Below are 15,325 nucleotides of genomic sequence, written 5' to 3'. Positions count from 1 at the left end.
CTTTTTCTTTAAAAATTTCGTTATACCATCAGCGCCCTCGCCTAATGTTTCGACCCCTCCTTTCCGGGTTTCTACTCCACACCTCCCAGCTCTCTCTCGCTTCTCCCTCCTCCACCCTCTACTCCGCTTTATCCGACCCTCGGCCTCCAGCCCCGCCTCCGCCGCCGCGGGGTTTCACCGCCGTCTGAGTGAAATCTGCATAGTGACCGCCCACCTAAGGGATCATTGGTGCAGCCCCTGCCCGTCGCGGCCGATGATTGGTGAGCTGCGTGGGGCAATTTGCATGCCGCGGCAGCTGGGTTACCAGCTGTGTCTACCACCCGCTCCGCGCAGAAGTTTGCCGAGCGCTTTCTGGTCGCCTGGTCTCGGACTCACCACTGCGCCCGGCGCCGCCGCCTTCTCCAATTCCTCCTGCCGCCGCCGCCGTGTTCTCTCGGGATTCCTTCTCTGAGGATAGACGCTCTGCTCTCGGGAAGTTGAGGTGTACAAGACAGAGTGCCGAAGAGGAGCTGCGGGGACCGTTTCAGTGACAGCTCCGCGTCAGGACGCCGGGCGCTTGGAGCTCCCGCTCACCGCGATCTCGCCCACCTTCCCGCAGGCGCGCGGGCGATGCGGCCCCCGAGCCCCGCGGCGCCGAGAGGGAGAAGGGCACTCCGGAGCGCCTAGAGCTTGTTTCTGCCCACTTCGGGAAGGGAGCATGGAGTTGTGAGCGCCACTTGTTCGGCGAGGCCGCCGGCAGGCTCCCCATGGCCGGGACGTACAGCTCCACTTTGAAGACGCTGGAGGACTTGACCTTGGACTCCGGCTATGGGGCGGGGGACTCGTGCCGCTCGCTCAGCCTCTCGTCCTCCAAGTCCAACTCGCAGGCGCTCAACTCTTCGGCGCAGCAGCACCGCGGGGCGGCCTGGTGGTGCTACTCTGGCTCCATGAACAGCCGCCACAACAGCTGGGACACAGTGAACACGGTGCTGCCCGAGGACCCCGAGGTGGCCGACCTCTTCTCGCGCTGCCCGCGACTCCCCGAGCTGGAGGAGTTCCCTTGGACCGAGGGGGACGTGGCCCGCGTCCTCCGCAAAGGAGTCGGAGGCCGGCGGCTGCCTGCGTTCTCTGGCGAGGCGGTGCGGCGCTTGGCTGGGTTGCTCCGCAGGGCGCTGATCCGCGTGGCCCGCGAAGCGCAGCGCCTAAGCGTGCTGCACGCCAAGTGCACCCGCTTCGAGGTGCAGAGCGCCGTGCGCCTGGTGCACAGCTGGGCGCTGGCCGAGAGCTGCGCACTGGCCGCGGTCAAGGCGCTGTCCCTGTACAGCATGAGCGCCGGGGACGGGCTGCGCCGAGGCAAGTCGGCGCGCTGCGGCCTCACCTTCTCCGTGGGCCGCTTCTTCCGCTGGATGGTGGACACTCGCATCTCGGTGCGCATCCACGAGTACGCAGCCATCTCGCTCACCGCCTGCATGGAGAACCTGGTGGAGGAGATCCGGGCCAGGGTGCTGGCCAGCCAGAGCCCTGACGGCGGAGGGGCTGGAAGCGGAGAGGTGTCCGCCGAGGCCCTGGAGATGGTCATCAACAACGACGCCGAACTCTGGGGCGTCCTGCAGCCCTACGAGCATCTCATCTGTGGCAAGAACGCCAACGGTAAGCACGCAGGCCTCCCACGGGTCGGGAGGGAAATCCCGCCGTGGGCTACCTGGGGGTGAATTTCCTGGGCCAAAACTGGTGAGTATGCCGAACTCTGGCAGAAAGCGTTTGATCTAAAGGTGGAGGAGTACATTAAATAGATCTTTCCAGAGATGGTTCTTCTGGCGACTAACTTTTTGGAGGATAAAGTCATGGTTGACTTTCTCCAACCTATTTTGCTTGACACTGTCACTATCTGGGGACTGTTCACTGATTTAGATTGAGCCTCTTGACCAAGCCGTTCCTGAACCTCTCATGAAGTGACGCTTCCTGCCCCGCCGTTCTTGCCTGCCTGATTGGGTCTGTAGTTGGCGTCTTTCCCCAAAGGCTGGGCTGATTGTCTGTGGTTCTGCCCCCTGGGTCCTCTCCAGCCCAATAGCGGTAGCCAAAGATTCCAAACTCCAAGAGCTGAGTCTTGGATGAGTAGGGTGCGAGGAGGAGGGGAGCAGGAAGCCCAGGACCTGGTGCTGCTGCCTTGGGCTTTGTTGGGTTGAAGGATAGGGTATTCGGAGTTAGGCTCTTTCCTGGAAAGTGGAAGGGTGGTGGGTGAGTTCTTAAACCCAGTGTGTCCAGGGTGATGGAAACTGGTGACTCCTGAATTCCCCTTTCGGAAAGGGAACCACATGCTGGCTCCCAGGGACTGATTTTCCAAGCTGTCCCCAAGTGAGCAATTGATTAAAACCTTGTGTTGAATTAAACGCACAACTGTATGGGCTTTCCTGAAGGGAAAGATGACCCAGTAAACCACATTACGGAGAAGAGGGGGGAGGGGGTGGGCAACTGCATGGTGCCAAGTCTGGGAAAGGAGCCATTGGGTAGTTTCACTTTTCTGAAGGATGGCATGGCTTCAGTGCAGAGGATGGAAAGAACGCTTTACCATCTCCCTGGTAAGATTAGGGTGTGATGTGCTCAACAGCAAACTGCCTTCTAGACTCCAGTTTCAGGAGTTGGCAAACCATGAATTATTTAGAACAGTACCTTCGTCAGACATTCTTGAAATCTGATTGGATGGCCATTTGGGGGCAGCTTTCAGGGACAAATAAGCAGTGGAAGAAGGCCAGGTAGATATTGGGGACCAATAAAGGGGACCAAATTCAAATGTGGTTTAACATAATCATAATGGCTAAAATTTAAATAACACTTAGCAGTGTGTCAGTTACTGTTCTCAGGACTTTATATGTTAACTCAAGAAATCATAATAACCGTACTGGTAGATACTTAATAGTTATTATCCCGTTGATGTAGATGCGGAAGCCAAGGAACCTGGTGGTTATGTAATTTGCCCAAAATTACACAGGTAGTACGTTTGCAAATCCAGGATTTGAACCCAGGCAGGCTCCAGAGTCCAAGCTTTTAGCCACTAGAGGAAAAGAAACAACTTTGTTTTTATTAGTTCAATTTCCAAGTAGAACAGTTGATATGTCAGGGCCCATTTTGAAGACACTCTAAATAAATATGGCTTACTTTAATTTTCATTGGTTTTGTCTTCAATTCTGGCACTGCCAAAGGAGATGCTTGGAACGGAAGAGCAATTGCTTTTTTTGTTTTCTTCTTAGCTCAGGGTTGATGTCAGTCTGGAACTTCAGTTGGTGATATCATAGCTGATAATTATGCTTCACCTGCCCGGTCTGTGACATCAACACCGGGAACACCAGCTCCGGGAGAGGAAGTGGAGGGCAAGGGGATTTCCATTCAGTTGTCATAGCCCAGGGGAAGGGTTCTGTACTTTTGGTTGAGGGAAGACCCAGGCTGACCTTGTAAGAAGCAAAGATTCCTAAGAGAAAAGACGGAGGCGCTGACCATATAAAGCAAACTAGAGTAAAGGTGAAAGATAAAAACGAACAAAACAATGCCTTCCATACAGAGCTGGTACCCAGCAGGCAGAGGCGCTTGTCTCCAATTTTTCTAACAGCAACCTGAGACTAGTAAGAGCAGCTGCCTCTCCAAGTACCCAGAAAACACAGAGTGATGACCAGAAATTGCTAGAAGACAAGTGTCTTCCGCTAAAGGGCCTACCCCATAGGGCCATTTCTTATCTGGGGTCATCACTTCTTGGGATTTTCTTTACAGGATTGGCTTTCGACCCCGTTATTTGACCTCTTCCCCACCCCCACCCAAAACAATCCTTCCTAAGCTGTGGTAGTTGGGATGGCTGGACTCCCTGTGTGACAGACAGCAAAGCTCCTGGGATGCTCAGGAGGTGTCTCCCTTTGTACGTTCTGGTCTCCAGGGAACTCGCAGGCGAGGTAGCCACTCACTTCTACTTAGTAACATGCTCATTTTTTATACATGAAAAGCTGAGCGTGGCCTCACTAAACAATAGCTAGGCTGATTTATTAAGTCTCTTTAGACAAAGTGAAATGAATGCGTGGAGAGGAGCAATGAATTACTTAGGCCTGAAAGCTGGCTTCAGAGGGAAGCATAAACTGCTTAGGAAAGAAATGCAAAAATCCAAACCTTTGTTATATTAAAATTACCCTAAGGCCAGCAAGGTTACAGTTTACACAGCTGAAGACCAAGTAGAGAGTGGCTACACATGGGAGAGGGAGTGCTGGTTAGTATTCTTGTCCTGCCGGTCTTGCCTTTAGATTACGTATTGTTGTTGTTTTGCCTGCTAGTTATACAGGCATTTGACTCAGCCATATAGGGCTCTTAAACTTATAATGTCTTCCAATGAGAAATTTAAAGGCCCTAATCCATCCTTTCCATTACTCAGAATGCTGGATAAATATGGTTTTGCTCAGCCCAAGATGGATGATAAAAGTTCTTTAGTGTTTATAAAACATGACCTCAGCTTCCTAGAGCAGCAGAAGTTATCTGTTGCTTGCTCATTTGGTATTGATGTCCCTGCTCCCAGGGCAATGTCATTAAATGTTGATATCTCTGTGGCTTCCTAATGGGGAGGTAGAGAAACCACTTTAGTGGTAGAGTAATATTTACAAACAGGGAGCTGGCAGAAAATAGACTTCCTCCTCCTTCTCCTGGTATGTGAGTTCCATACTGAGTGTCACTTCCTAGTTTCTCCTTGGCCATTTTTCTTACTAAGCTTTCATGAGTGTCCATGGTGCCTGAGAAAATCCTCAACTCCTGGACTCTAGAGTAAATGACAGATACTGGTGAGAATATTCTCACTCCAAAGGAGTATCCAGGATGCACATAAGCATTGCTCTATCATAGTGGTAAAGAGTACAAACTTTGGAGTCACCATGCAGGGTTTGAAGCTCTCATCTACCATTTATGTGAGTGGCCTAGGGCAGATTTTTCAATCATGCTAAGCCTCTGTTTTGTCATCTGTAAAATGGAGGATAATAATAGGACCTATCTCATAAGGCTGTTGTGAGGATTAAGTGATATAGATTTAAAGATCTTAGCACATAGTAAGTGCCCAATAAATAGTAGCAGTTCACTCAACAAATATTTATTGAGCACTGACTGTGTGCCCACCACTGGTAAAAGTGCCGTGGATTAAATGGTGAACTACCAGGGGAAGGTCCTCTTCTCATGAAGCTTACAATCCGGTGGAGGAGACAAAAGGTAAACAAAAAAGAGTTTAAGCTGTGTGATTAAAAAGAAAGGGATCGTGTGACTGGGGCTCATTTAAATGACAGGGAAGGCCGCTCTGAAGTTTTATTAGTAATAGCCAATAATATCAATATTACTACTATCTAAGGGCCTTTAGACAAATAATAGTGACTGCGAACTTTTCTGAATTATTCAGCTATTTACCAGTTGGGTTAAGTCTTAACGCCTCATTTGCAGTTGAGCAATAAAAGGGCTGCATCTAGAGAATGCTTCTTCTGGTTGGGGGATTCATTTAGTGACGAGATTGTGGAATGGATTTCCACTGAGATAATCAACCCAAGGAGCAAGGGTTAATTGAGCTGCTATTTGCTGTTTAATTCATTTCCACACCTGGGTAGTCTGAGGGAGGTGGGCTGCTTACTCGTCTCTTTGACCATTTAACTGAAGCCAAGGAGCTAGTAAAACTGAAACAAAGCAAAATCTTTGGAAATGAAAACTTATTTTTCTCTTTCCTGTCTGAGCAATGTAACTCCAGCGTGAACTAGAGGAACAAGGGCAGTTGTTGTTCCATTTCCTCCAGAAAGCTTTACCTGACTCCCCAACTCCTTGTCTGGAAGAACCAACCCTCCTCGATGTTTCCCAGCACCCAGAGCTGAGCTCATCAGACTGTGCTCATAGGCATCACTGTATCCCCTACGCCTCCCAGTGTCTAGCACATAACAGGTGCTTGATAAATGTTTGCAGGGAGAGGGAGAGAGAACGATCCGATCCTACCACATAAAATGTTTAATTCTAGAATTTGCATTTGAACTCTCTTGACACCTCGAAAGAACCTTCCCCCACTTCTCCCAAGGCAGAGGATTTCAAGTTTTTTTTATGAACAGAGGCAGCGTTTTGCGGGTGCCCACACCATAGTGACATCATTCCACCTTGATATCCTGCTTTCTAGCAGAGTTCACAGGCTGGCTGTGATGAGTAGGATGTGAATTGGGAAGCCTATCAGGTTAGGTGGATGCCTTCAGTGTGTGGAGTAGCCTTGATCTGGTGCCCAAAATGGAAGGGTTGCATAGCAGAAGTCTAATAAACCAAAAAAAAAAAAACAAAAACAAAAACCCAAACCCGTTGCCATCAAGTCAATTCTGACTCATAGCAACCCTATAGGACAGAGTAGAACTGCCCCACAGGGTTTCCAAGGAGTGGCTGGTGGAACTGCCGACCTTTTGGTTAGCACCTAAGCTCTTAACCACTGCGCCACCAGGGCTCCATAAGTCTAATAGGCAACAAATAAATCAATAGGGGGATTGACACTGGCAATCAAATCGCTTAGGAATAGCAATATCCCCTAGTTGCCAGAGAACAATTTCTGTTGGTGACTGTTGTTCAAAAGAGGTTGCATCTATGTCCCACCCCACCCACCTCCAGTCTGAGAACTGAATGCAGGTAATCAACTGCTGAGATGTTCCTGGGATGCGCAAACAACATGAAACCATGAGTCAGTCAGCGTTGACTCAGTGACAACTAACGACAACAAAAAGTTCTGAAACAAGCCAGAGACACCTTGCCTCTAATCCTCAGGCGTGTCCGTATCCCTCTTCACCATCAGTATTTGTCCTTGGCCAGACAGCACTGTGGGTAGATGGATGCTCTGGCCTGTTTCCACACTTTTGCAGCTGTAATAATAGGCCTGTCTTTGTACAGCACCTTAAAATTTTCTCCTCTGTGAGCTTTCACTGAGGGGTCTACGAGAGCCCAGAATTCACAGCTTGGTAACAGCCTGGCCAGGACCATGCCCCACATTGCTCAAGCCCCAGGCGTTGGATCACAGAATCAAGGGTAGTGAAGAACAGGTCAGTATGTGACCCTCTTCAGAATGGCATTTAGGGTCAAACTCATAGCAACAGCAATATTTCTTTTAGAGCGTGTTTGTTAATGGCCTCCTGTGTCCAGGCACTTTACGTGCATTGTTGTGGTGGTGGTTTGTTGCCTCAAGTCGATTCTGACTCGTGGAGGCCCGTGTGTACAGAGTAGAATTGCTCCATAAAGTTTTCAAGGTTGTGACCTTTCGGAAGCAGATCGCCAGGCCCGTCTTCCAAGGCACCTGTGCGTGGGGTTGAACGCCAACCTTTTGGCTAGTAGTCGAGCACTTAACTGTTTGCGCAACCCAGGGACATTAGGCCAGTGAATCTTCACAACCACAGTGAAGGAGTAGGCATTGAGCCTCGGTGTGTATCTGCCTCTAAAAGATGCCGTGCTACCCCGTTTAAATGCTGCTTGCTGCCTCTCCCGGCTCAGGGAGTGCGCCTGCAGGTGCCACCAATTTGAGGGAGCCTTTCTTGCTGCTCCTGAGGGGGCAGGGAGCTGCCCAGGGAGGGCCGTCACAAGTGTCAGCTGCTGACCGATCAGTAAGCTCAGCGGAATGGAAAAGCTGCAGGCGCCATTGCAATACTCTTCTCACGACGACGGGTGAGTTACCATAGCTCAGGGAAGGTGGACACGCAATAGAGGGAAAGAATTGCAAGGAATCCTGGGTTTAGGGCACTGGGGTCTGGGGACTCAGCTCACTTGCTCTCGGGTTGGCCAAAGCACCTTTTCCAAGGGAGCTTTTATTCCCTCGAGTCCACTACAGTGTCCACCTTGTTGTGAGGAGCACAGGAAGAGAATGAAATCAAATGCTTAAATGCACCAAAAAAATTTTCTTAATTGGGTCCGTTTGCTTTGCTTCTTACTGACCCATATCGTCAAGCAAGTTATTTAAAATCTCTTAAGTCCTCGTTTCCATGGAGTCAATTCTGACTCATGGTGGCCCTATAGGACAGGGTAGAACTGCTCCAGAGGGTTTCCAAGGCTGTAATCTTTACAGAAGCTGACTGCTACATGTTTCTCCCTCAGAGTGGCTGGTGGATTTGAACTGCTGGTCTTTTAGTTAGTAGTCAAGCGCCTAACCACTGCCACCAGGGCTTGGTTCTTACACAGGGGGCAGTATACTGGTATATTTGTACTAGCGCATGCTCGGTGTTCAGGGGATGTGTGGTGTTTAAGAGGGCAGCAATGGGTGGGGCTGCCTGGGTGTAAATCCTGGCAGCCTCCTCTCGAGTTGTATGAGTTTCTTCCTCGACACAGGGTTTTTCAACCCCGGCACTGTTTTTTTTTTTACATAATATTTTATTGTGTTTTTGGTGAAAGTTTACACAGCAAATTAGGTTCCCCAACTCCAGCACTATTGATATTTTATACTGGATAGTTCTTTGTTTTGGAGGCTGTCCTGTGCATTGAAGGATGTTTAGCAGCATCCCTGGCCTCTACCCGCTAGGTGCCAGTAGCATCTCTGCTCCCCAGTTGTGACAATCAAAAATGTCTCCACATGCTGCCAGATGTCCCCTGAGGGGCAAAATCACCTCTGGTTGAGAAACACTGCTGTATAAAATACTACTGAAAATAGTACTCAGTTCATAGGATTGTTGTGAGGGTTAATAAGGGACTTTGCAATATGTACAGTCTCTGGGTAGTACAAATGGTTAATGCACTTGGCTGATAACTGAAAGGTTGGAGGTTCGAGTCTACCCAGAGGTGCCTTGGAAGAAAGGCCTGGTGATCTACTTCCAAAAAAACCAGCCATTGAAAACCCTCTGGAGTACAGTTGTGCTCTGACACACAAGGGGTAGCCATGAGTCGGAACTGATTCAATGGCAGCTGGTTTGGTTTTGCAACGTGCAATCTGGCACATAAAATAGTTCCAGGTATCACTATAAATTTTGCAAACTTGGGCTGGATATTCCAGTTATGTTCACTTTTGCCAAAGTGGGAGTCTAGTGCAGGGGAGGATTGTGACCTGAATCTCAGGGTGATGACTATTAGTCACAAAGCTTTCCTTGGTGACTAACAGTTCATGTGTGGAGGTAGGGAGAAGTTAAGATGTCTGAAGAAAGCATCCTTGCCTTCTGCTCAGTTATGGCTCGATGGCCCCTAAAATGAAGTGGGCTGGGAGTGGGTGGTGAGATCAGCCCCCTCTGCCTTCCAAGCTCACATCCACCACTGCCAAGATGACACCGACAGTATGGATTCAAAAAGCTCTAGGCCCCAGGGAGTAATTGTGCTGTGGATATTGGACCTGGCTTGTTGCAGCCGACAAGTCCTGAGCCACAGGGATGGCAGGTGTTTTGTGTTTTGCTGACCTGTCATATAAATACATTTTGTGGTGTTCTTGCTTGTTTTAAAAAAGGCCTAAATGGTTTTGGAATTTTGGCTGTATATTTGGAACCGCACACCGGTTTGGGAGGAGATGCTTAAGAAACAGTGCAAGCAAGCCTGAGACATGCCACGCTGGCCTCATTAATCAGTGACTTACCGTGCGCCAGCTTCGTACAAAGCAACAGAGACAGATTTGGGGAGGGCAAGAATTGATCTCAACTGTCAAGGAGTTTAGAATGTAGTAGGGAAAGCAAAGCATGTAGCTGGAGATACTTATGAAGAAATGTATGGTTGCTACATTCAAATAACGGAGATAATGCTGAAAACCGCCACTTATGTGGCTGTGCCCACCGTGGGTGCTTTCCATGAGCTACTTCATATAATCCTTCCAGCCCCTCTCTAAGGTGGATATGATTTCCATTTCATAGATGAGGACCATGAAGCTTTTGCTGGTTTGAGAGCACAGAAGGGAGAGGCGAGTTCTGGCTGGGGAGGGTGCAAGGGAGTCAGGGCTTTATTGTGGAAGGGGTGCCATGTGAGCCAGGGGGAATTTGGGAAGACAGAGATGTGATTCAGAAAGGGGGAGGTGGTGCAGAGAGCATGGGGGCTTCCAGAGGGGACAGTGTGAGTAACAACCTGGAAGCAAAAGTGTGTGTTGGAGAAGAACAAGTAACCCTGTTTGGCTGGAGGGTTCAGATAGATAACGAGGAGGAGGAGAGGGAGATAACACAGTAAAAAGGAAAACTGTTCCCACATCTTTTATCCAGATGTTAAGAAGCCTGCCAAAGTTGAGAGTTTTCCAAAACTTATTTTTGTAATTCAGAAGACAAGTATGCCTACACCTCAGCTCTGCTTTAACCACAGCCCAGGCCTCCCATTATCCCCCTGGTGTATTTAAAGCTTGACCCCAAAAATGCACTCATCCCGTATCCTGTGTTTTATTGTCCTAGCAATAAAAGTAATACAAGAAGATCTTAACCCAGCAAATCTAGTTGAGAGGGGATGAAGGACAAGTCTTCGATCAATCTTGCTTCTCCCACTGAGTATGACTTCTGACTCAATGTTTTTTGTGGCCCTGGACATAGCATTTCAGGCCAAAACAATCCCAGCACTGAATGAAGGTCAGGCTGGCAAACTTGTTAAATGAGGACATTGGGTTTACTTTTGCCAAAGCAGGATTTTCAAACATGGAAGTAGACAGCAGCATGAAACAGGTTGAGATCAGAAGGCCCCAGAACTTTCTTTGGTGATAAGTCTGATATATTGAATGCATTGAATAAGATATATATTCAATTTCCACTTTAGAGTTTGTTTTGTTGTTTTTTTAGGGGGAAACAGCAGCTCAATTCTCAGAGATATTTAGTTACTTTCTAATTCTTGGTTAAGTTGTTTCCAGAGCACTGATAATAAAAGCGTCAACTGTGATAAATGTTTGATATAAAAGCACCACCTTATAGCTCGTTATCATTTGGAGTGTACTCTTTAGGGTCCAGCTGCATTTACCTGGCAATAGTAATAATGTGATAGCTCATCAAAGGCCTAGCTAATAATTCAGATGTGTTAGTATTTTTCCTGACTCCAGTATTATGAGGGAGTTTTCTTGTCGCATGAAAAAATATATATCTCCTGAATATATTGGAAAAATACATATATAGTTATTTGTCATTAATTCCAATATAAAAAGATCATGCTTAGCCCTACTACCCACTGTTTTCTTGGGACCCGTTGTTTTCAAAAGATGAGCTGAGGAAGGTCAGGTCCCGTGATGCAAACACTGAACAGTGAACTTGGAAGTACTGGAGATACAAGGTTAGGGGAGGGGAGAGATTAAATTGGACCTCAAAGAGTGTGAAACAGGCCTCTCATCACATGAAAGTCATCCCTAAAATTGAGGCCAAGCCTTCTGTTGAAAACTTTTTTTCAGCCTGTACCTTTTAAAGTAAGAAAATCAATATTTGCTGTGGGGAGAGCTGTTAACACAAGCCAAAGCTCACACACCAAGCAAGTATTTGTATACAAGCTTCTAGAACAAGCCAGTGCAGAGAGCTAAGGATTTGGATCCAGGAACTCTGAGTTGGAGTTTGGCCCCTCTGTGACCTGGAGTGAATCATTCCATTTTCTTGGCTCTCTGTTCCTTTATCTGTGGTGTGAAGGTGTTGGCCTAGATTCTCCAAGGGCCCTCCTGTCTGGTAATGTTTCCAGACCCCACATGGACACTGTGAAATTATTTTCCTAAGGTCAAGCCCCACAGTTAGTGTCCTTGGGAAAGAAATAGCCCAGGTTGGAGCTGAACACACTCTCTGAAGAGCTGGCTGGGTAGGAGGACTCGGCACCGTCCTTTTTGTATTGGATTAGCTATGATTACTGTACTTGGAGCTTCTCTTCCCCGCTTTCCTTAGAAGGATGAGTTCTGTATACTTTTGGCCGACCTAACGCTTCAGCGCTCGACAGCTGTGTCCAGGCCCTTGCAGGCCGGCGTGATGGTGAGATCCAGCTCCGAGGTGACTTCATTCAGTGGGTGTTTAAAGCCCGCCTACCCAGACTCAGGTATTTATAGCAGGGGAGCAACTAGAGAAAAAAAAATTTAAATAAGCTACACCCTTCTTTATGCTATGTAGGACAGAGACAGGCATTGTGAGGAATTTAGAAGGCAGAGCTGTATAATCCAGCAAGATATTTTTAAATGTTGTTTGTTGCAGTTGGCAGGGCTGGCTTTTCAAAGAGGAGGGAAAATGAGAGTAACTGAGGATGACAGGCTGCCAGGAATTCTGAAGGCTGAGACGCGGGGCCCGGTACTCTTGAGTTGTACTGGGTGTAAACTCCCAATTTATTTCACAGTTACAGTGTTTGAGCCAGGCTTGGGAAAGTCAGGATCAGAGGCTAGGTAAGTGGGGTGGCTTGTCATCCCTTTTCCCCACCAGCCCATACACTCAACAAATCCCCAAGTTGAACATCAGTGAAATGTTCTGGAGAAGGTAGACTATAACGACAAAAAAGAGTTGCTTCTGTGAACACCAGAGATGGTGGTAGCTGCTTTTGTAACTCATCTCAGTGGCTGGATGAATCAGGTTTTACTTGGAGACACAATTTGGAAGCAAGTTGCTTGCAGCTGTTCCTCTGGATGTAATCCTTCCAGGCCGAGCTGGGCAGGCCAGAACTATGCTGAGACCTTATTCAGTGGCCGGTGAGAGGGCCTCAGGGGTAGAGCTGCCTCTGAAAGGCATTGGAACGGCCTCCCACTGTCCCGTGGATGCCTGTAAAGTATCTTAAGAGAGGCTGGCGTGTTTCCTGCCATGTTGGTCTATGAGGAAACAGATGGTGGTGACAATGGGAATGTCTGCGGATTAGGAGCAGAGGAGAGAGACTGAGAGTTGAGTTTGGGGTACATCCATTTGTTCATTCAACAACTATTCAGTGCTAGACACTATGCCAGGTCTTGGAGATAGAACAAATGAATGAATCAGACCTGACGGAGGGGTGGGTGGATAGATGAGGAAGAAGGCATGCTAGAGGAATCAAAATGAAACCAGTGTGGCTGGAGAGGAGAGATCCACGCCAAGGGAACAGCAGGTGCCTGGTGGGTCCAAGGAACTTGGCCAAGGAGGCCAGTGTGGTTGGGGTGTGGCAAGCATGGGGGAGTGTAGTGGGAGATGGGATTGGAGGGGATGAAGAGGACATTCTTCAGGTAGGACCTTGTGTAACTGGACCTTGGCTTTTTATTCTGAGTAAACCTGTAGCCATTAGAAGAACTTAAGCACAGAAGTGACAGGATCTGATTTGCATTTTAATGGGATCATTCTCTCTACTGTGTTGGAAATGGATTGTGGAGGTCAAGCATGGATGCAGGTGACCAGTTAGAAGGCTTTTGCAGTCATCCAGGTGAGAGAAGATAGTGGCTTGAGCTAGGGTGACAGTGGAGGAGGTTGTGGATATATTTTGAAGTTGGAGCCAACAGGATTTGCCAACAGCTTGGATGTGAGATATGAGAGAGACATCAAGTATGACACTAAGTTTATGGTCTGAGCAACTGAGAGAATGGAGTGGCCATTGACTGAAATGGGGAAGACTATGGAGGAAGCAGAATTGGACCAAAGATCTGAGTGTGATGTTGGTTGCTTATCTCCAACTTAATGTGTACCAAAAAAGAAAACCAAACCCATTGCCATCGAGTTGATTCTGACTCACAGTGACCCTACAGGACAGAGTAGAACTGCCTCATAGGGTTTCCAAGGGATGCTTGGTGGATTTGAACTGCCAACCTTTTGGTTAGCAGCCATAGCTGTTAACCACTACACCACAAGGGTTTCCTCTTAATGTATAGAGATGTCAAATAGGCTGTTGGCCTCCAGATCACCTTGACTGGGAGGAAAGGATGTCTTCAACTTCCTTAATTATATGATGGATTGAAACATTGCCCTCTTTGCCCTTCCAGAGGGTGGGCCCATCCAGCAGCTTGATTAGGGCTTCAGGCAATGGATATTTAATTATCAGTCTTATAATTCTTTGGTTGATGGCCTTAAGAGTCCCTGAATTTTGCTCTGGCTTCTTTGCAGGCAGCCGGCAGCCTTTAATGAAGATCATCAAATCTGTTGTTTCCTGTCATTAGCATGGGGTCTGTTTAATTAGGTCCAGTTGTTTTGTGAATCCCTGTGACTTTGTGTGTGTGTCCTCCAATTCTGGGAAAGCAAGACTCCATTTTCAGGCAGCTTTCCTGGAGTTTGAGCCTGGGTCAGAACTTTAGTCTGAAAGAGAACCCACTTGGGTGGTTTGAGAAGGCCTGGAATATTCTTGGAAAGGCTTTTGGAGTGTCTGAGTGCCCTTTAGATGGTTTGACTTCTGGTCTGCAGGGGGGAATTGGCAACACAGAATGGCTCTCTAGGATAGAGTCTGAAAGAGTTGTCACTGCCTGTCAGCTATTTACTTCCTGTCTCTGAACCTTAACTTTCCTTTTCTGTTAAATGGGGATAATCATAGCTCCTATCTCATGAGGTGGCCATTTCAGTGGTTCTTAACCCTGGATTCATCTGGAGAGTTTTTAAAACAAAGTGTGTGTACACGTGTGTGTATGTCTCTCTCTGCCTCTCTCTCTTTCTTTCTCTCTCAAGTCCTCACTCCCAGAAATTCTGATTTAAATGGCCTGGAGTGGGGCCCAGATGATGTGGGTGTTAGAGTTCTGGGGAGTCTGGTGCACAGTGAGCACTCCGACATTAGCTATTATTAGTGGTGAAAGAATTCTTGTTCTGGAGCAATCATTTCTGCCCCACCCAGCATGGTAACTTTCCTTCATTTTGCAGCTGTGCTGCTTTGGCTCGTTTCTCATCTGGAGGGCTCCCCAAAGAACACCCAAGAAACCCATTGCCATCGAGTCGATTTCAACCCATAGCGACGCTATAGGACAAAGTAGAACTGCCCCATAGAGTTTCCAAGGAGCGCCTGGTGGATTCGAACTGTCGACCTTTTGGTTAGCAGCCGTAGCTCTTTAAGCTTGAATTGTTAGGTTTGCATAGAAAGGGCAAAGGTAGGTCTAGAATGGCAGTGGCACCCTGTAATAATGTTCTTTACCCCAATGATGTTCCTTAATCTTTGTAATGAGGTGAGTACTATTAATTCCATTTTAAAGAGGAGGAAATTGAGGCACAGAGAGGTTAAGTAACTTCCTTAAGGTCACACAACTGATAAGTGGTAGACTGTCATCAAACCTAGGCAGACTTATTCCAGATTATCTTACCAGCCATGCTGCCGTACCCTCTCCAGCCAGAAAAGCCAAGACACTGAATTCTCAGCTCTGATCCCCCAGCTCATACCTTCCTACCATGAGTTGAGCCTTTACAAAGTACCAGACCTGTGCAGTCGTTACCATTATTCACTGAGGTATGTACTCTTCTTATTCCTATTTTACAGCTGAGGAAACTGAGGCTCAGAGAAGTCCAAGTGACATAGCTAA

At 47.8% G+C, this 15,325-nt stretch overlaps 1 protein-coding gene across 1 annotated transcript in view; it reads left to right on the top strand.

Annotated features, from left to right (window-relative positions):
* The first annotated feature begins 347 nt into the window (after positions 1 to 347).
* Positions 348 to 15,325, top strand: part of ABTB2 (ankyrin repeat and BTB domain containing 2) — a 197,375-nt gene continuing 182,397 nt past the window's right edge. Inside the window, exon 1 of the mRNA XM_004369782.2 lies at positions 348 to 1,629. Coding sequence (XP_004369839.1) covers positions 747 to 1,629 — 883 coding nt within the window. The 5' untranslated portion in view covers positions 348 to 746. The remainder of the gene's footprint in view (positions 1,630 to 15,325) is intronic.

This window comes from Trichechus manatus, unplaced genomic scaffold, assembly GCF_000243295.1.
Source record: "Trichechus manatus latirostris isolate Lorelei unplaced genomic scaffold, TriManLat1.0 scaffold00006, whole genome shotgun sequence".
Lineage (NCBI taxonomy): Eukaryota > Metazoa > Chordata > Mammalia > Sirenia > Trichechidae > Trichechus > Trichechus manatus.
This window is presented reverse-complemented; position numbering and strand designations above follow the sequence as displayed.